General features: G+C 37.9%; 1 protein-coding gene across 2 annotated transcripts in view; it reads right to left on the reverse strand.

Annotated features, from left to right (window-relative positions):
- Positions 2,533 to 21,735, reverse strand: part of RASA2 (RAS p21 protein activator 2) — a 124,253-nt gene continuing 105,050 nt past the window's right edge. Inside the window, exons 18-24 of one of the 2 annotated variants that reach the window (XM_018049720.1) lie at positions 21,354 to 21,427; positions 20,714 to 20,820; positions 9,878 to 9,960; positions 8,814 to 9,022; positions 8,004 to 8,107; positions 7,471 to 7,660; positions 2,533 to 5,609 (exon numbers count right to left, since the gene is read on the reverse strand). In XM_018049720.1, the coding sequence (XP_017905209.1) occupies positions 5,582 to 5,609; positions 7,471 to 7,660; positions 8,004 to 8,107; positions 8,814 to 9,022; positions 9,878 to 9,960; positions 20,714 to 20,820; positions 21,354 to 21,427 (795 nt within the window). In that variant the 3' untranslated portion in view covers positions 2,533 to 5,581. Of the gene's footprint in view, positions 5,610 to 7,470; positions 7,661 to 8,003; positions 8,108 to 8,813; positions 9,023 to 9,877; positions 9,961 to 20,710; positions 20,821 to 21,353; positions 21,428 to 21,735 lie in introns of both variants that reach the window. The other variant, XM_018049712.1, reaches the window with a different exon arrangement.

Here is a 21,735-nt window from a genome sequence, read left to right on the forward strand (position 1 = left end):
AACCTCCCTCATTGCAGATCTTACCAGTCCCTCTTACCCCTTTTGTTCTGGCCACACTCATCTCCTTGCCGTTTTTGAGATGGGAGGATCTTTCCCTACATTTCTGTAAGACTCCCTTTCCTCATCTTCCTCAGATCTTGGTTCAAATGTAAGCTTCCTAGTAAGGTCTTGCTGGAGAATCTTAGAATTCTAAGTTTATTTTAAACTTAGAATAAACCTAAGTTTATTTTTAAAATATTTACTCATTTACTTATTTGGCTGTGCTGGGTCTTACTTTTGGCACACGGGATCTTTGATCTTCATTGTGGCGTGTGGGGTCTTTCATTGAGGGATGCAATCTTTTAGTGGGAGCAGGTGGGATCTAGTTCTCTGACCAGGGATTGAACCCATGTCCCTTGCATTGGGAAAGCAGTCTTAGCCACAAGACCACTAAGGAAGCTCCTAATTTTAAACTGTATCCCAGCCCTTCCAGCCCCATACACAGCTGTCTCCCTTCCCTGCTTTACTTTGCTCCATAATACTTCTCACCATCTGACACATTTTACCTCTTCGTCTAATCTGCCTTCTCTCCTCAGAATGCAAGCTGCAAGGAGGCAGCGGTTGTGGAAGGAGGCAGCGGTTGTGGCTGTATTCTTACCCGACACCAACTTCTGATGTAGAGTTTAAGAGACTGGGGAGACTTAGAATTCATGTTAGCCCATATTGCAGTGTTTCCAAAACTTAAAAACGCCTCATATTAACACAAATATCACAGGCTCCATACTGCAAAGGGCCTCTGGACGAAAACTACACATTTGTATGGGTCTCACCTACAGATTTGTATGGGTCAAGATTTTGCTGAGATTTTTCTGTAGTATGAACTACAAAAACAGGTGTTTGCACTTTCAAGTGTACAAATTTTATTGACTATGCCTTTTCAAACTATGTCTGAGCCCTCTATCGCCTCAGGGAGATTGTGACATGCCTCTTGAAGCATCCCTCAGTCTGCCCTGCACCAAGTCTGTCTAAAATGATGGGTGCTTTTTTAACAGTGCAGTGGGGCCTTCTCAGTTCTGGGTGGAGTTGAGAATATGTGTTAAATTTGGAAAACAATGTTGTCTACTCTAGACAGGACTTTTGATGAGCAAAAACTCCATGTATCTACTGGAGTTAGACCATGTCAAAAAGTAGATCAATACAAAGAAAGCACAAAAGCTTTGATAGTATGAAATAAAGACAATTTGACACAACGCAGAAAACTAAATAAATCCAAATAGGGCTTTAAGCAGGTTACACCTTCTCTGCTAATTTAATACCTAGACACAAGCTTAAAACATGGCACCAAATGGCTCACCAAACTAAGATGTCACATGGCAAAACGATAAGCCAGAGTGAGACTTTCAGCCACAAGAGTCTAAACCTCAGGTGAGGATGTGAATGAGGAATGAGACCCACGGTCTCTGGACACGGGTCAGTTTATTTCTAAAGTACATCACGTATACCCAAGGCAGGTGTTCTGTGAAGGACCACACTGGCCATTGAGCCTTAGGGTAGCAGGGAAACTCACTGGCAACTGCAACAGGAAGGGACTCTGCTTGGCCTCAGGTGGCTCTTATTTTGGAATCATGACACTTGAAAAGGGAAACCCACCAAAAATATGGTCTCCTCTATCTGAAGAACTAAGCTTGTATCGTGAATAAAACTTGCATAGAACCTCTTGATGTTTCTATTCTAAGGTCTCTTTTTTTTTAAATGACGAGTCTATAGATGCCCATTATATCCAGCTGACTGATGTTGAGTGTTGAGTTCAACTATGTCCTTACCAATTTTTCTAAGGTCTGTTCTAATACATGGGCTCGTGTGCGAGTCTGGTATTTCAATAAAAATAAGATGCTTAAGAGATTCAGAACCTTATTCCTTCATCTTTACCAACCTGCAGTTCCTCTCGAGTTGCAGGGGCTAGGTCTTATCAAGGTTAGTTTAGAAATAATAAACAAAGCTGCTGAAAGCATCTGCCTACAATGCGGGAGACCTGGGTTGAGAAGATCTCCTGGAGAAGGAAATGGCAACCCACTCCAGTATGCTTGCCTGGAAAATTCCATGGATGGAGGAGCCTGGTGGGCTATAGTCCATGGGGTCGCAAAGAGTAGGACACAACTGAGCGACTTCAATGACAATGATGAGGGTAGTAATGGGGAAGATCCTGGCTCCTTTCACTGGGGGCACAAGTCAGCTCTAAGCTATGGACTCAGATGAGTGGAGTATACTCCCACACACTGGACATGCACGGCTCTTCGGAATGACGGGTCCTGCACAGCACCTGCACACGGCAGGCCCTCAAGACAAGTCTGCTGAATGAACAAACAAGGACCTCGGTCCAAACAAACAGCCCGATAAATGCCGCAGGTTTCTGCACCCTTTTCAGATGGCTTGCTCTTCTGTTATTGAGGACTCCTCACTTGCTATTCCCTTCCTAATAGGTGAGTTACGGTCATTCTTAAATGAGCAGAGATTCTAACATCAGTGAGAAAGTGAGGGCACACAGAGAGTGGACAGGCTTCTTGTAATTTATTTGTTATTTCCAAGCGACAGCTACAAAAGTTTTTAATTTTTATAATACTCTTGATAAGAAAATAAAATTTAAATAAAAATACATTCTCAACAATACAACATGGCTACACGAATTCACTACATTAAGTTTTGATAACTTACATTTTCAAACTGGACACTGTAAAAACCAATATTTACTAGCAACATATTAATTTCCAAGTTAATAAAAATGGAAGCAGATAATATCAATCGAGACTGGTAATTTAACTCTAGAATGAGTTCTGTAGTTTTCACATACTGTAAGGACACCTAAAAGGCTTTGTAGCTTTTTGTCTTTACAGGATGTACCGTTAGAACAAATTAAAGGTGCTTTTACTTAAAATGACATCTGTCTTCTAAAACCTGGCATGAATGAGTCTTTCTGAAAAATGAATGAAATTAGGCTTCAGAAACAGAAACAAAAGCTACATCATTCATCACCCTTTTTTTTTTTTGTACAATAAGCAAAGCCTTGTTTTAACACTTAAATCATTACCCGTGATATAATAAACATATTTCTTTGGCAAAGAAAATAGTTCAATTTGATAAATTATATTCCTGGGAGTAAAAAAATGTTGCTATTGCCTATTATCATATTAAATGAATATTGAAAAACAAAGCTACACAAAGAACAAACAAGGACAACAAGACAAGCGATGCACACCACAATTTCAAATGATGGAAATGGCTAAACTAAGAACCAAATTGGCATTTATGGCAAGAGTTTCTCCATATCATTCTTTGCTTTCTTTCTCGGGGTTTTCAGGGCTTTAGGGTAAAGTGAGCTGCCATGTATTTTTCAAGTTTGGGAAAGGGAGAGAAAGCAGATCGGGTAGTAAAAATCGAAGTACTCCTAAGTAACAGCGCAGGAATGAGGCCCTTGGAAGCAAGTAAAAGTACCTCGGTTATCTGTGGGTCCCACTGACATGGTCTCTTATTTCAGAAGACTTTCAAAGAAAATTTCACTTCACATTACTTGTTTTTAGGCTGTGCCAAGGTGGTTAATTCCAGTCAAACTGGCTGTTTAAGAGTGAAGAAAAGAACTAGTAACTGAATTCTTTTCAAATTCTCAGTTACATATTCAGACAGCCTTGGTCCCTTTGAGAACACTACGATCTTTAAAAACAGTCATAACTTGGTATTATGTTACCAAGGGCGTGATATTAGAAATGTCAGAATATAAGTCAAGCAGCCACTGGAGAGCAATGAGTGGTACCTGGCAATGCTCACACGGCCTTTCCAGGCGGACATTCAGAGACTCTGAAAAGGAAATTTCAATCTGAATAAAATTCAACAGTGAGAAATGGATTAAATGGTAAAATTCTTTCACACTGATGAATCAGTGGAGTTTATGGAATCTACAAGCTCATAAAATTTAAAAGACTTTTTCAAACTTGTCTTTAAAATGGGCCAGGAATAACTTAATGCAGACTAGGAGTGATCCTTAAATAAAACTAACTGATTTTTACAAGACCTTTAGAGAAATACATTGCTTAGTTATAATCATTTATGGAACTTTGATTGTTTGCCAGTGGTCTTTAAAAATAATTACCCAGTAATGTTATAATTTAAAAACAATTACTCACCAATAACATAATTGGCAAAGTGTATCCTGAAATATAGCTTATGCTCAGGGAAAACAAAAAAGCACTACTAGCTAGACTTACATTAATAAGTCACAGTTTTAAACAGAAATATGTAAAATACTCCAAGGTTCAAAGTACCACATTTAGAAAATGTTTTGAATTTAAAAACACATAATAAGAGTACCATGGTTTTTAATACTGATGAAGCAAAGTGTATCCCTCTTAACTTCAAGGTGGCAACTTGCTTCGATTGCTTATTTACAGTTATGATTTTTAGGATAAAGGTAAATTATTAGAGAAAAACAGGATTTAAACAGTTGCTTGCCCAGTTCCATTTGGCTAGCAGGCAATAAGGAAACAGCAGTGAAATATAAACATTTTCAAGAAAGCATTACTTCTAGACTTAAACACTGATCATTCAACTGATCATAAAGGTTAGATACCATGGAGTATCTGAAGTATAATCTGGGGTCGCCCAGATGAGTAAAGTGCGCCGAGTGACTGTCCTCGAGTAGGATCTCACCCTCACGTGGGGAGGAGGGTGTCCCGTGGTGGTGGCCCTTATAATGATGGAGCAACGAGTGAGGTCGAGTGATTGTACCACCACCTGTTCCCACTGCTTACTTTCTCTTCTTTTTCAGAAGCGAAGTCCTTAGAAGTCACAACCACCTGAACTCTCAAATCAAAAATATAAGTACCTGATGTTTAAACGGTGAAAAAAAATTTAGTGGTCTGGTTTTATTTCATCGGCCATCACTCATCCCACACGTGAACAAGATGCAGACAACAGTACCTGTTCCCTGATTTCTGCTATCTGAGCTCTGTCTGCATCTCGAAATGAGTAAAAGGTCCACCGACTTTCAAGGGTGCTGTGGTAGTTTTCTAAAGTTTTTGTCACTGTCCCTAATGTAATGTGTAATGGCCGATGGGCCAAAGGAGATCTTTTTTGTTTTTGTTTTTTTTTGAAGAGGAAGGGTCTAGATGAACTAAACGGAAAGCTCTGAATAGTCATGGGTTGAAATTTTCCTAGTAAAACACAATGTTGGCAGTATAGAGCAGGCACTAATGGTAGTGAAAAGTCCACAGAACACGGAGTGTTACAAGAAGAGATGGTTTCTTGCTATGGAGGAGTTCTCCTTTTGTTATAAAGCTTCTTTAGGAAGAGTCTTTCTATTAAAAAGAAGTTGCAGAAACATGGCTTTCGACACATAAGATATGAAGGGAATCCTGGGTTTTAAATTCTCTAGTGAAACATCACACCAGAATTTCCAAACAGTTGGTTTCAATTATTAAATATTAAATACAGCGTGAATGCAGGTGACAGTGAAGCCGATGTTCATTCTTAAATACTATGAACAAAATACATGATGAATTGAAAAACTCCAACTAAAATATCTTCCAGTTCTTCTGAATCAATTGGCCAAACTCTAAAATATTTTCCCGATTGGATTTTCCCTAGAAAATAATAAAAATAATTTTTCAAACATTGAAAAAATAATTGTAAAAAGTAACAAATTATCTCATAGCATTCAGTATCTGTAATTTTCTCTTGCCAAGTCCTATTTCACTGATTTAGCAAGCTTTTTGTGACTACCCAGTAAATGTCAGGCACTGTTTTAGAAGCTATGGACACAGAGGTGAAGAAAAATGACAAAACCCTTGGCCCTGTGGAGCCTATATTCTGCTACAGAAAAAATAAGATAAACAAAATATTTAGCACAAGAAAGAGTGGTAGGTTTTAAGAGAGAAAAATACAACTGGAAGGGGTATAGTGTGTGTGGGTGCGGTGGGGGGAGAATACTAGTTAGGAAGGATGCCAAGCACTGGCTAGAACCTCATATGGAAACCTGCCATGGCTCCAAGAACACTGGATTACTTTACTGTTGGAAGAGAACAAAATATACTAATGTAGAAAAGACAGTAACAGGATGCTTACAGTAACCTTTTCAGTGTGCTGAGCCTTCCATCTAGGCAGAACACAAATATTTATACCTGTCAAACTGATTTTCATTGTTTATAAAACACAATTAAAACGATCCATCCACATAAGTTTAAAAAAATACTTAAAATGGTTGGGGCCAAGATTCAAAGCCCCCTTATTCATCAGCTCTATGGCCTCCCTGACAGCTCAGTTGGTAAAGAATCCGCCTACAATGCGGGAGACCTGGGTTCAATCCCTACGTTGGGACGATCCCCTAGAGAAGAGAAAGGCTACCCACTCCAGTATTTTGGCCTGGAGAACTCCACGGACTCTATAATCCATGGGGTCGCAAAGAGTCAGATATGACTGAACAATTTAAAAAAAAATGACCTTGGGCAAGGCACTTCACTTCCCTGGGCCTTAGTTTCTCTAGCTGTGAAATGGGAATATAACTGTGCTGGGCTGGTGTGAGGATCGATGAGAGTGTGCACATCGTGGCAGACATTTATCTGCTGGTCCAAGAACCACCCCTTCCTATCTACCTCTGTGCAAACAGAAGCTTGATTCTAGTGCTGGTGCTGGGCAGCCCCATGGTTCAGGGGAAGCCAGGGTAACTTTAGACAAGGTTTCTTTCCTTTTGAGGAAGAAATAGCTCTTTCTGCCTCTAGACCTATTATTATAAATGTGAACTACTGCAGTCCAGCTGTGACCATAAGGGCACCCGCCTGAGGAAGACAGAAATCATCTTGTTGAAGATGGTTGAGTGGCTGGATTGTTCTTGATGACAGTGTTGAGCTGAACTAGCTAAATGTAGAAATCAGGACTTATAATTTGCGAGATTAAACACTTTCCTATTATTTAAGCCATTGGAATTTTCTGTTACTTGCTGCTAAAAAAAATCTAATTGATGGAATGTAAAGTACTTGGCATAGTGTCTAGCGGTAAGGAGGAAGGTCCTTAATAACTGCTGTTGCTGTTTCTATCAGTGTCCATCTGCCTCTGAGATGTATCCAAAGCATCAATTAAAAATACTTCTAGCACTTTCAAAGCTAATTTTTTTTTGTACTTAGGATGTATAAAGGTACTGTGACAGATAAAGAAGAGGATCAGTAAAAATCAAAACAAGAAACTACTAAGTTTTCAATTCAATGATTAAATTGAAATATAACACTGAAAGTGACGATAAGGTACTGCCCCAACACAATGAATGATGCTAGAACTGAGAAAGATCCCTGCAGGAGTGACTCAGGAGATTCCTGCACAAGAGAAAGGTTCTAAGATGGTCTTGAGAGATAAAGGTAGGCAGGAGACCTGCACTTCAGGTGTGAGTAGAGGGTAGCAGAGGAAAGCTCAAACTACGTTCAAAAAAGTCTAAAGTATCTTAACAGGACTTACTTGCTCCCGTATTTCGCACTACTTGATCTTTTCTTCCTATACTTTTCATGAGGTTCATCTAGCTTCTCTATGACACTTTTTATTTGTTGAATTGTCTTGAAGGTTGTTACAGAATCCTCAATTACAAAGTTGGAATAGTCATCAGGCTCTTTCTGTGGTCCTTGATAGACTGCTATAGTTCCACAAGCCTCTACAAGAAGAAATGAAATCTCTGATCAGACAACTAAACTCATGAAGCATAATCTGTAATATAAATAAGAACTTTTCAAGAGGGGCTCAAGCTGGGAAAAGCTCCCTTGGATATGCACAGACAACCAAAATCCATACATTTTATTAATTATGATAATTACATTTATGCAAAAACAATATTTTTACTTAAAGAACTACCTTTGGGAGTTTGTCAGCTTCCATATAGGTAACATTTTGATAAATCTATGAGTATCTTTTGACTTTAAGATAATGCCAAAGCAACACTTCATGAACTGGTAATGAAGGATCATGGTTATATAAAAGAATTTTAATTATATACTTACCTTCCATTTTTTGCAGCTTAAGTAAACTGAGGGTGAAAAGGGAATAAATTCTTTCTGTTTCTCTGTCTTCATCAATATCTATTTGGATGTCTGCAGGGACACCTCTGTGTAAAAATGAAATAAAAGACACTGGAAAAATATAATTTTGTTAACATGCTAGAGACTTCTGACGGTTTGAGACTGAAAACAGAAACACAGAATTTTGTAAAAGGAACCTTAGGAATCTAGTCTAACGTGCTAATTAAATAGAACGAGATCCTTAGGTTTGGTCATTATGCAACTATACTCAAAAGGAAGAGGATTTTAAAGTGCAATCATTTTCATTACCTATGCTTCATCATATTACTTCGTAAGTCTGTAAAGCTATCATAGCTGTTCCATGCAATTACAACAAGAATGCTAGGCCCTTCTTCCTCAATACCTTGCTCAAGTTTGCACATCTATTTAAACACTGCCCTCCTTTTTTTGACTTGTGAAATCACAATTTATTGAGAACATTTTCATCACCCCAAAAGAATCTCTGTATTAAGTACTCCCCATTGTTCCCTCCCTCGAATCCCTCACAACTGCTAATCTACTTTGTCTCCATCAATTTACCTATGCTGGATACTTCATGTAAGTGTTATCCTAAAGTACATGGCCTTTGTGTCGGACTTCTTTTAGCATGTTTTTCTGGCTTCTTTTCAGCATGTTTTCAAGATGCATCCATGCATGTATCAGGATATCATTCCTTTTTATGGACGAATAATATTCCATTGTATGAATACAGCACATTTAAGACACTGCCTTTTTAATCAAAAAGAAACTTACGCAGTACATGGCTTGCAGCCAAGAGCATTTTCACTGGTCTCCAGACAGCAGAGCCAGCTTCCGTTTAGATACGCGGAGGGGTGGTAAGAGCTGAGTCTGTTCTGATTGCATCGGCTCACCCTGCAGAGCACATCTATCCATTCATTAGCTTCTACACAATTATTTGCCTGGACATAGAGTGGTTTCTCCGTGTGTATCACTTGGAACATCTTCACAGACAATTAAGACAAAAAGTTAGTAACAGTCTAAAAATCAAACACAGTACAAAACACAAGAAGGCACATAACAGAAATACGGTTTGCACGGCTAGGTAACTGTCGCTCAGGTGTATCATAAACTGGTATGTCCCCAGGACTGTTTGAGTTACATGGTACTAAACAGTACAACAGAATATAATTTTTAGAAACTACACGAGTCCTAGGAAAGGGGCTATCATACAAATAGGAAGAAAGGGAAAGAATTTCAGACAGAGGAAAACCAATGGGTAAAGAGAGCAGTGGGAAAATAGAAACAAGGAAATCATCTTGGTTACTTGAGTGCACTGGTATCTATTGGTATGTACTGACGGGCAGCAGAGGATTAGGCTGCACAGACAGGCTGGGACTATATTCTGAAGGTCAAGCTGAGAAATTTGATAAAACTCAAGTATTGAGAGAAGTTGTTTAGTCACTCAGTTGTTTCCGACTCTTGTGACCCCATGGACTGCAGCCCACCAGGCTCCTCTGTCCATGGGATTTCCCAGGCAAGGATACTGGAGATGGTTGCCATTCCCTTCTCCAGGGGATCTTCCCAACCCATGGATCGAACCTGCATCTACTGCACTGGCAGGTGAATTCTTTACCACTGACCCCACTGAGTAAAGAATTCTTAACTGAAAAAAGTATCTTTAACTTAATAGGTGAGGTGGACTATACAAAGCATCAACACTAATGGACAATTTTAAACAGAGTTCCAGCTACCAATTATAAGATGTTAAATGATTAAAAACAAATACTAAACCTCTTTTAAAATTTTCAGCTAAGTAATAGTATGCAGTTTAAAAAACTTTAAATTATATAACTTACATTTTTCTTGTTGAAAGAGCTCTCTTCCAGTTTTTCCACAGCAAGAATGTTTTTCACTGGAATTGTGTAAATAGCATCTTTGCCTAAATTATAAAAGAAGTAAGATAAAATAATTTTCATCAGAGTTATAAAGGTGAAAGGTTAACTCTATATGGTTTAAGATCATTCTCTTGACGGTGGGTGTGTAAGTAAGCTACAGATTTCTAAATGGTGCATAATAAATATGTTTTATGGACCAAATGAATTTTCATTGTTTTCCACAATGTGGCTTCCTCTTTATTTAATTAAAATTAAAATTAGGAAATAAATTTGATCTCTGTAGAAAACAAAAATGTTACTGTACTTTGTAACATTAATTATATAGAGACTGAATAAATACGTAATTAACAATAAAGGCCTACTCAAAACTTGCTGAGACATGGAATTTTCTTTCATGGAGTTATTATATAAACAAAGAATCTGACTGTACCTAAGTGGGTTTTTCTGCTTCTCCAACCTAAGGAACTAACCCTCAAAACAATTACTTGAAACTGAAAAATTGTTCATTACTGTTGCATACTGTCTGGTCAGCTGACTAGAGCTACCAAATTTACTTTAAGAGATACAGGGAATGAAAGTAAAAATTTTATTTGGTAGAGTGAATCATTAACCTAATTTAAGAATTTGGAAATTTGTTTGCTAAAGGGGCTCCATAATAGCATGAGGCTACGATGCATTTCAACTTAAAATTTACTTGAATAAAATACAATTCATATAGTCATAGAAACTAAGCAAATATAATCATGAACTTTTCTGGTCATTTACATATAAAACGTGGTTCTTAGAAAATGAAAGCTTTGCTTCCCTCCTCCCAACAAACTTCAGTTTAATGACTTGTGGGCTCAAGTGCTGAAGGTGAAGATCTTTTATATTATTCATGGATTAATGTACAGCTTTTGGGTTACAGACACTAAAAAGGTTTTCTTTATTGAACAGAGAGATTAACAAAGAGTACTTGCTAAGCTTAGTTCCTGCTGTAAAATCTAAAATATGTGTAATTCAAGCAGATGTGTGATATACAATATATTTTAAAGTCACTTAATTTAGCTATCATGTTTATCCTATACCAGACACTGTCCTAACCACTTGGGATAGAGCAGTGAATAAAACATATAAAGCCCCTAATGAAGTTTGTATTTAGGTCTGGAAAGACTGACGAAGGACAAATATTAGGTAGAGATAAATGCAGTAAAGATAGCAACATAAAGTGACGTGACAGGAAGTAATTGGGACGTTACTTTAAGTCAGGCAGTTAGGGAAAACTTTTCTGAGGAAACGACATTTAAATTCAACAATTACAAATTATATATACATGGGAAAATAGGAAAAGACTATCAGCGGTCTCCTGGAAGCAGACAAGATCAAATTCATGAAGGGGCGAGGGGAGGCGAGGAGGAAGGAAGCTGAAAGAAGCCACAGCCGGAGCCGCATGGAGGAAAAGACACATTTGCAAAAGGAGGGCTGGTCAGAAGAGCTTCAAGCCAGAGTCACTGGACATAGAGAGCTGGGGGGTGAGGGGTGGGGCATACTTAGATGTCTATCAGGATGACTAAGTGGTAAGCTGCATTTGGAGCAGCTGAGTCAATTAGGTCCTCACATACTGCCCCCCTCAACCCGCCTGTACTAAGCAACAGTCCACAGAGGCACAGTCCCAGGTTGAAGCAGTGAAGATGCATACTGGCTGGAAAGTGGGGTAGCCACAGGCTGCTGACGGTGCCCATGCCAGGGGACGAGCACCAGCACCCCTGCCTGTCAGCAGCTCATCCTGTCCCTCCCTCTAAACCCCCCCCCCCCATGAGCTACGACCCTCAGGCAGGTGAATGCACAAAAATGAGCAAATTGCCAAAAAAAAATCACCAAACAGATGAGGAAAATCAGCACCCTGAAGGAAACACATACAACAAAGAGAATAACATTGGAGGAGATCGGGGGTGTAACAAATGAGGGGGCAGAGGAGACATGCCTTTGGGTACCAATCTACATGGGGCACCACAGAGTCCAGAGAACTTAAAAATTGTGCAGGAAGTAGATTTTGTAGATTTTCAACAACTCTTTAGATTTGCTGAATAGACAAAGCATGCCCACATCCTAGAATTGCTGTGTTTGTTCATTTCTGGACAAATTATATCACAGCAGACAGGGAGAAAATGCACTGTTCCCAGGCACACATGACATTATTATTATTAGAGTTAACTGAAATTAACTGAAGTTGCTAATGTTAACTTGAATGAATTGCAAAGTGAATCAGTAAAACAGAAGATTGTACTGAGGACTCTCCAAATATACAGTACAAAAGGACAGAGGAAAGTAAAGATAAGAGAGCCATGATGGATGAATTTAGTTTTGAGATCAGCAGCAATAAGCATTCCAGAAACAACTGAGTTGTTCAGAAGAAAAGTACCAATGAAAATGTCCAAGAATAAAGATAGAAATCTTCAGACTGAAAGGACCCATCAAGTGCTGATCAAAGAATGGAAGTGTAGGAAGAAAGAAAGGTAACACTTAGACACTGGGCAGTAGAATATTAGAGCTTGAACGTTAAAGAAAGTCCAGAGGGTTTCCAAGGAGAAGAATCAAGACTAAGACTAACATCAAAATCCTTACCACCAACAATGAATGAGTGCAGTCGCTCAGTCGTGTCCGACTCTTTGCGACCCCATGGACTGTAGCCCACCAGGCTCCTCCATCCATGGAATTTTCTAGGCAACAGTACTGGAGTGGGTTGCCATTTCCTTCTCCAGGGGATCTTCTCGATGCGGGGATCGAACCTGGGTATCCCGCATTACGGGCAGACGCCTTACTATCTGAGCCACCACAAAATCTCACCAACAATGGAAACTAGTAAATCGTGGAGAAATATCTTAAAAATCTTACAGGAAATGATTTTAAATCCGGTCTAACATCATTCACGTGTAAGGGTAAAATACTTTTTCCAATATGTAAGAACTCTGAAAATTTATCAGCCCTAAAGCTATATGGAATAATTCCTTGAGGACATAACTCCTGCAAAATAAGTAAGAATCCAGGAAAAAGACAAATATGTTAATATTAGAAATAGTGTTGGGCAAAGACATCAGAAAAACTGCCAAGAATGGTTAGAAAAGGGCTTCTCAGGTGGCACTAGTGGTAAACAACCTGCCTGCCAACGCAGGAGAGGTAAGAGACGTGGGTTCAATCTCTGGGTTGGGAAGATTCCCTGGAGGAGGGCATGGCAACCCACTCCAGTATTCTTGCCATGGACATAGGAGCCTGGTGGCAAATTCCATGCACAGCATGGTTCACAGGGTTGCAAATGGATACGACTGAAGCAACTTAGCACACATGCATGGTTAGAAAAAAATGATGAAAACATAAAAAGGTAAAAGAAACAGAAACTAGTACTAAAATTAAGATGACTTCATTAGGTAGTGTTAGGAAAAATAAATTTGAAAATATGCTATGTTCCTTCTCAGCTTGAATGGAGACGGTGATTAACTGCAGAAAATAAGATGAACATGTAAATTTAAACCTATCTGTTAACATTTTAAAAGCAGAAACAGAATGTCCACATTCTTTCACTAGATAAGACAGAGTGAATATGTGTGGGACTGATTATTCCAATTAAATTGCAGGAAAAAAAAATCCCAACAAACAGAAGAGCTTAATAAACACAAAACAAAACATTGGTTACAGTAATCACAATAAATGTGAGGGTATTAAGTTTCCCTATTAAATGCCAAATCCAGTTTTAGTTAAAAATCACCATCACCTTCTCAAAAAGTTAAACATAAAGTTAGTTACTATATGACTCACTGATTTCACTCCTAGATACAGACCCAAGAGAAGTGAAAATATATGTCTACACAAAAACGTGTATGTGAATGTTCACAGCAGCATTGTTCATAATAATAAAAAACTGGAAACAATTTAAAGGTACATCAACTGATAAATTGGTAAAATCTGGAATATATCCAATGAAATATTATTCAGCCATAAAGTACTGATTCATGCCACATCACAGATGAATTCTGAAAACATCATGCTAAGTGAAAGAAGGCAGTCACAAAAGGCTGCGTGCTGATGCGTGCTAAGTCGCTTCGGTCATGTCTGACTCTGTATGCCTCTATAGACTGTAGCCCTCCAGGCTTCTCTGTCCATGAGATTCTCCAGGCAAGAATACTGGAGTGGGTTGCCATGCCCTCCTCCAGGGGATCTTTCCAACCCAGGGATCTTACCCACGTCTCCTATGTCGCCTGCGTTGGCAGGAAAGTTCTTTACCACTAGGGAGATGAGAAAGCCCAAAACCTGGGAAGCCCAAAAGGTTACTCTTTAAGTCCATTTACATGAAATGTCCAGTAGAGGCAAATCCAGAGAGACAAAAAGCAGATTTGTGTTTGCCAGGGGCTGGGAGAAGGAAGGACAGGGCAGTGACTGTTAATGGGTACAGGTTTTCTTTCTAGGGGGATGAAAATGTTCTGTAGCCAGTGGCGACTGCATAACTTTGTGAATATACTGAAAATGAATTATATACTTTCAATAGGTGAATTTTACAGTATATGAATTCTATTTCCATTAAAAAAAATTACTACCCCAAGAAAAACAGAAGTCCAGCTAGACACTGGTCCTAAGGAACATAGCTGAAATAAAGTAACTATTAATCTTTTCTTTGGTAGTAGTATACTGAGGTTGCATACTTCTATTCCTCAGAAAATAAGTATAAGACTGGGGAAATTATTAAAAACAACCACTTCAGGGTGCTGGAAAATAACCAAATGCAAGTAAAAATCTGAGAAGTGTTCATCCATGAGCAATCGCTATAGCTTAGGTTAAAAACTGTGGATTTATTGTCTTCCAGGGAGGAGTTGTTTCCATAACTCCTCAGTTCAGTGAAAACTCACAGCTTTACTGGCTGAAGGTTGCAGATTCAGCCTAAGGGTGAGATTTTAGAAACTACAGAGCTATAGAAAGGCTGAGATCATAAACAGACCACATCCCTGGCTGACTGCTAAAGATGCCTGTATGTGGATCGTCCCAGAGCCTGGCAAAAGTGGAAAGCTTGCGGAGACTTGTGAATTTGCTGTGCCTTTGAATATATTCTGATTCAAAAACAGCACAGGTGATAAAAGGTAGACGACTTACTGATTTCAGGCATTTGAGCTCTATGATCAAATCACTGATTGACCACTAAGCTAAGAAAGCTCAGGTGAGACCCCTAGGGAGGCAGCTAGGATTAGGGAATAAAACAAAATCTGAGTAAAGACAATAGCAGCTACACAATGAGAGAGAGAGAATGAGAGACAGACAGACAGACACACACACACACACACACAACAGACACTGCAGTTTGAATCTAGGCAAGCCTTCAGAAGAACAGAATCCAGACACACTATAATTTATTACATACAATGTTTAGTTTTTAACCAAAAAAATAAGATGTGAAAAACAGAAAACTGTGACCCATACTTGGGAAAGACAGTAGCCAACAACCTGAGTCTGAGTGGGCTCAAATGCTGAAATTATTCTATTAGCAAGCAAAGCCATTATTATAAATGTTTAAATAATTTAAGGAAAATATGCTAAAGATGACTGAACAAATGTGGACTTTAAAGAGGAGAACAGAAACTATAAAAAGAATCAAACAGAAATTTTAGAGCTAAAAAGCACAATAAATGGAATGAGAAATTCATCACATTTAGCTAAAAAGACTTGAGATGGTAAATAAGTCAATGAATGTAAATAGAAATTATCCAAGCTAAAGAACAAAGATAAACAATGAAGACAAATGAACTGAGTCTCACAGAGACCTGTGAAACGGTCTCAAGCATGCCTGGATAAGTATAATTTGAGTCCTAAGAAGGAGAAAAAATGGACAGAAATAAGTAAAAAAACTTTTTTAAGCTGGTGAAAACCCTTAGCTTATGGCTTAAAGAAACTCAAATCCCAATAACCTATTGAAAAATTTCAACTGCCAAGCAATACATTTTATGCCCATTATTGGAACAAAAAAAAAAAGAAGGAGCAATGACAGAAAGGGGGAAATATGGAAAAGTCTTTAATGAAGTTCAATTTATCTTGAAAAATGTTCAGTGCATTTAACAGCCTAAGAAATCATTGCATACTCCATGGTTGCAAAGATATTCTCTTATGCTTGATCTTGAATTATATTTTGTGTGTACTATGACATAAGATGAAGTTCACTTTCTGTGTTTACCCAGTTGTTCCTACACCATTTGTTGAAAATACATTCCTTTCCCAATTGAACTGTCTTGACACTTCTGTCAAAACTAAACTGACCATATGTATGGGTGTCTTTCTGGACTCTTGACTGTTCACCTTTATCTTTTACGTCAAAATCTCAGACTTGAATATTGTAGCTTAGTCCTTCAACTGTGTTTATTTTTTTTCAACACTGCTTCAGCCATCGTAAGTCCTCTGTTCCCCCACTGACATTAATTTTAGAATCAATTTGTCAATTTTTACCAAAAAAACCTTGTAGATTTGTAGTGGGACTGTGTTAAAATCAAGACGAATTCGAGAAGTGACTTCTTAAAAAATATTGAACCTTCAAATCCACAAACATGACACATTAAAGAAAAAAATACTCCAGAGCCCTGCGTATCAAAATGTGTGCTCAGTCCCTAAGTTGTGTCCAGCTCTGTCACAACCCCATGGCCTGTAGCCCACAAGGCTCCCCTCTGTCCATGGGATTCTTCAGGCAAGAATATTGGAACAGGTTGCCATTTCTTCCTCCAGGGGATCTTCCTGACCCAGGGATCGAACCTGCATCTCCTGCATTGGCAGGCGGATACTTTACCACTGAGACATCTGGGAAGCCCCGTGTGTCAAGACAGGAGCAGGTAAAAAACAAGTATTGAGATTTGTGTTTAAAACATCATGAAAACTTCTTTTATACTGTCCATAGATTATATGAGCTAGAACACAGATAGCATATGGAAACTGTGTAGGCTCTACATACATAACTGTGTATAAAAGGTCATCCCCAAGTAGACAAGATCTAATCAAATTTGGAGAACACATATGGGATTTCAGAGATGAATTTGTTCATCATATATTATTAGTAAGCTTGGTGGAAATTTTAGAAAGTGGTTCTTAATTCAGAAAACAGCATATCTGGAAGACATGGTGTTCTCTGAAGAATACCATTTATTACAAATTAATAATAAACGCCTAATGATAGTAGTAAAAACATGGTCCTTACAGACCGAGGATTGTAAAAGACTGGGGTGAAAGACATAAAAGCAATGACCACACAGTGTGACAAAAGTTACCACTAATACGCTAACGAAATACAGTAAGAGAATACTCAACTGAACTAGCTGGAGCTTTATGAAAATGACTTCCATAAAGAGTGACATTGGATCTGAGGCTTAAAGGACAACAAATTACACAGGTAAAGAAGGAAAGAAAGATTTCTAGACAGAGCAAATGCAAAAACATGAATGTAAAAGAGCACAACTGAAAGGAACTTCAAGAGTCAACCTGGCAAAGCGACATATGGAGAACGCAAAAGATGAGGCTGCACCGACGAGATGGGAAAAGGCTGCAACGAGGATCACATTTGATTACAGCAGACAACCAGAAGAACTACCTGTAGAAGATGACCACTTACAGTAGAGCAACATCAAGCCATAATCACAGGCACACAGATCCCCCCAAAACTGTCAAGGTAACCATGGTGACAGCTGGATGAACGCCCTATGACATTCATTTACCACATGTCAGTTCTGTGATATTGAAGATTAGTCGCTTACTATTACTTAAGTGGGCATCAAATTTTAACTTATTTGAGAAAAACCCTTAAAACTGAGGAAATTCTAATTATTTTTCTAGTAAATTGGAAAAAGAATCTTATTATTTGATTCTAAGTGACAGAAATACTTCATTCAGAATATTAGTGTCCAGTAGGAGTAAACAGTGGAAGACTCAATGATTTAAAGCTATGTTACAGAATAACTGGGAGGCACTCTTTGAAATACCAAAGTCAGAAAGTGTAATAAGAAACTATCTAACTAGCAGTCTTAGCTATGCAGAAAATTGCAAGGAACCAGGAAGTAAGCAAAACGTTTGCTGAGCAACCAAAGGGAGAATCCAAAGCCTATGTATTTTATTCACAGAGGAAAGTCCTGAAATGTTCAGTCAAAGCCTTTTAATCATACACATAATTTTAACAAACACAGTACCTACATCCTTACTCACAGTATATTAGCAGTAAAAATGGAATTGGGGGTAATAGATGGGAATGAGATGTTACATTACCATTCACTGACAGCACAAGAAATTTAAGGTGACAGCCTGAACATAAAGGGGATAATGAAAAACTGCATAAAGCAAACACATGAACACAAAATAGCACAGCAGTCCAAGGCATGTAGCTGGGAAGAAACAGCTGCACACATCCATAAGCAGCCCTGAAAACACCACTACATCAGAGTACTAAATGATCATTAACATTATCAATGAGAGCCCCAAGTCATCTAGAAAATGTTAACTTACGTTCAATGAATTCTTTTTTAGAAGGCAGGAAAGCATGTAATACATTTTGGAAAAATCCAACAAAACAGTTAAAAACAAAAAGCATGGATGCTTAGAACTGTAGGCTTTGGTAAATAATCTCTAAACTTCATGTAACAGAGCTCATTTCTCCAATACCATTCCAACATGTTAAATTTCTTAAGGCCTGAAAATAATGGAACTTCTAATGTGTCTATTCTATAGCTTAGACCAATCTAATCATTCTACAGAATTTTATCCTCATAAGATCACTGGATAGAACACAAGTTCCTGAGAACTGTGCATAGCCTCTGGATCTATGAACTTCCTGAAATTATATGTGAGACTTTGTGTCTCTTGTGCGTACATCCATTTTTTTCTAGAGGAAAAGGATCTGAAACTATCATCTGATTTCTAAAGTCTTAAAGCAAAGACTTCAGAGTACTGGTTTAGATTAGAAAATACTTTAAATGAGGAGAAAACAGCCAATTTATTCATAGAAAATGACTAACTTATGAAAACATAATCAGCATATTATACCAGCTATTACTAAAATGTTACTATATATGTGAGAGCATTTATATAGTATTCAATTTAAACTATAACCACTAAAACTTTAAGAAACGTGTAGCTTAAAGAATACTGTCTGGAAGTGCAGGGATGCAGCCTGTTGATCTTTAGTCATTAGAATATTCATATTCCACAACAAAATATCTAGGTGCCTAAAAATATAGTGCATCTGGCTTCATATGTCTTACTACTGTATTTGGACATATTTGGTCATTCTGGCTAAAGATTCTAAGGAATTATGAAACAAAATTTCTTTTCACTTTCCTCCTTAAGAATCTCCACTGAATCACCCATGCTTAACTGAAACGACATTCTCTTGAAAGTATCTTATGTCTGGTGTTTATCATTTCAGAATTTATACCAAGCACTCACTCCTGACCTAACAGATTTGACAGATTAACCAAGACTCCATTTCCTGTGAAACATCCTGAGTGATGCTCATGAGGCACTGAATCCTTGTGGCTGCTAGGGTTCTATTAAGCTTGTACCCTTTGATTTCCACTGGTTAGGCTGTTTTGATTACAGAGTCTGTTAGGTTTGTTCCCAGACTTTATGCCATTTTTCCATGCTGTAATTATAATTTACTTAACATTATGTAAAGTGACACAGTAAGTGTTACACAGTAAGTGACACCAAGAGGCATATATTTATCTGAAAATCAGGCACTCTGAAAAGCTTTTCAAAAAAGGAGACCAGCACCCACACAAATCAAGTTGATTTATATGGGTGTGAGACAGTGGCAAAAGCTTAGGGTAACTATCGTGACTCTAAGAGGATTCTATAATTGGATCACTTTTCAAGTATTTATTAATAATTTCCAGCTTCACTTTGGAGAAATCAACCAAGAAAAGATCTTGGCTCTCTATCAAAAGACGAGTAAACAAACATAACTACTTAAGCTACGCATGCATCTTTTGTTGTTGTTGTTTTAAAGTGATTCTTGCTTTAACTGACCTTTTTGGCTAAGTGAACGCTTTGGGTCCTGATCACTTCCAACAGAAGGGAGTTTACTGTATGTGACCTATGATCAAGATACTAAGTTCTTGCCAAGATATCAGAGGCTAGTGGCCTTTTATGGATAATGCTTTACCCCAAAGGAATACACTCAAAAGGCAGAGATGATAAGCATTATGTCAGTCCACTGAGGGACAAACTTTGCCTCTCCGAAACTCTCAAATCACACTATAGGAAGATGGCTTTCTTTACTCAGAAAGACAATTTGTGCCTTTTCAGGAGGCAAATTACTAGAATGTTCATCTTAAGAGTTAGCCGGGATAATATAAATGAATGAATGTTTTAACTGAATAGGAAACACTGTCTATGGTATAACTGTGGGAATTTCTGGCAAACTACTGAAACACTCTCATTTATTAGAAACTGATTCTTACCAATCTGATTCTGGAAGTTAAAGAAACCTGTAAGTTCTAAAATATCTAACTGTTGTTCCTTATATACTAATTAAAAAAAATGGATTTACCATGGAGTTTTAGAAAACAGAGCATACTGTAGGAATACCATTTTTAGTAACACAAGACAGTCAATGTAAGAGAAAAAATGTTATTTACATGGTGTCATTAGTCACATATTTATTATATTTTTAGCGTGTATGCATCACTGTGAGAAACCATAAGCTATTAACGTTAGTAAAAAGGTTCACTAGTCACATTGAGCAGCGGAAAAAGACATCTTCACTGGGAATCAGGAGGAGACCCCACAGAAAAGCGTAAACACAACTACCTGGCTGCTTGTGGTAGGTGAGCTCTCTGCTTGTTAAGCAGAACCACCGTTTCTTGAAATTCTTTTTTCCAATCCGAGTTCTTCCCTGAGCTCTTTTATACATCTCACTGCCAAAACAACAGATGTAAACATTTAGCTACAAATATTAAGAGTTAATCCAAAACAACAACAAAAAAATTGGCACAGTCATTTCCTCTTTTAATTTTAAATGACATGAACAGTTGTCAAAGACTGTATTATGTAGATGAAACGTCTTTGCCATCTATAACTGCTACGATTTATTTTGGCCATACTAAGGGAATAAAATCTTCAAATAACTTAATATTTACAACTGTCCTATCCAAAACTAAAAAGGCCAAATGAGTAATTTTCCCCTTTAACTTCCAATGAAAACACTGAGACTGAACAATGCTGTTACTTTTTTTTCAAAGTACTCTAACACCCATACTTTCACTATTTTTGAAAACAACTCTCGCGCTGTATGGAAAGAAGTCATGTCCGTATGGCATGAAGTTAATAGGATAGTGAGGGTGAATTACCCAACAAAACCCAGTCTTCTTCACTTCTGCACCCATGCTCTTTGTACTTACTTACTGTCTATACTGAAATACGACTTTAATATCTAGTTTCATTAAATTACCCTTCTTTCAGGTGCACAGGCTCACTTGTACCACTGGACTCTTTAGTTTCAGTAGATGAAATTTCATCCAAGAACTAAATGAAGAAAGGGGCAAATGTTACACTTTGTGGTAAGGTACTTCATAAATTTAATCAGTGTCAGACAGATAATATAGTGAAGTTCTTTATTAAGGAACAAAGCAAAACACATATTTAATTGTAGAGGAAGACCCCAAAATACATACAATAGGTATTCTAAAAAGCTTATCCTTAAAGTTACTTAAAACCCAGAATATGTGTCCCTATAGAAATAACTCAACCCACAATCCCTTAACTGCAACTCTGAAACCTATAAAGTTCTGAGTACGCAGACCTTTTTGCTTCTGATTTACAGTAAACTCATT

The sequence above is a fragment of the Capra hircus genome, chromosome 1 (genome assembly GCF_001704415.2).
Source record: "Capra hircus breed San Clemente chromosome 1, ASM170441v1, whole genome shotgun sequence".
In the NCBI taxonomy this organism is placed as follows: Eukaryota; Metazoa; Chordata; class Mammalia; order Artiodactyla; family Bovidae; genus Capra; species Capra hircus.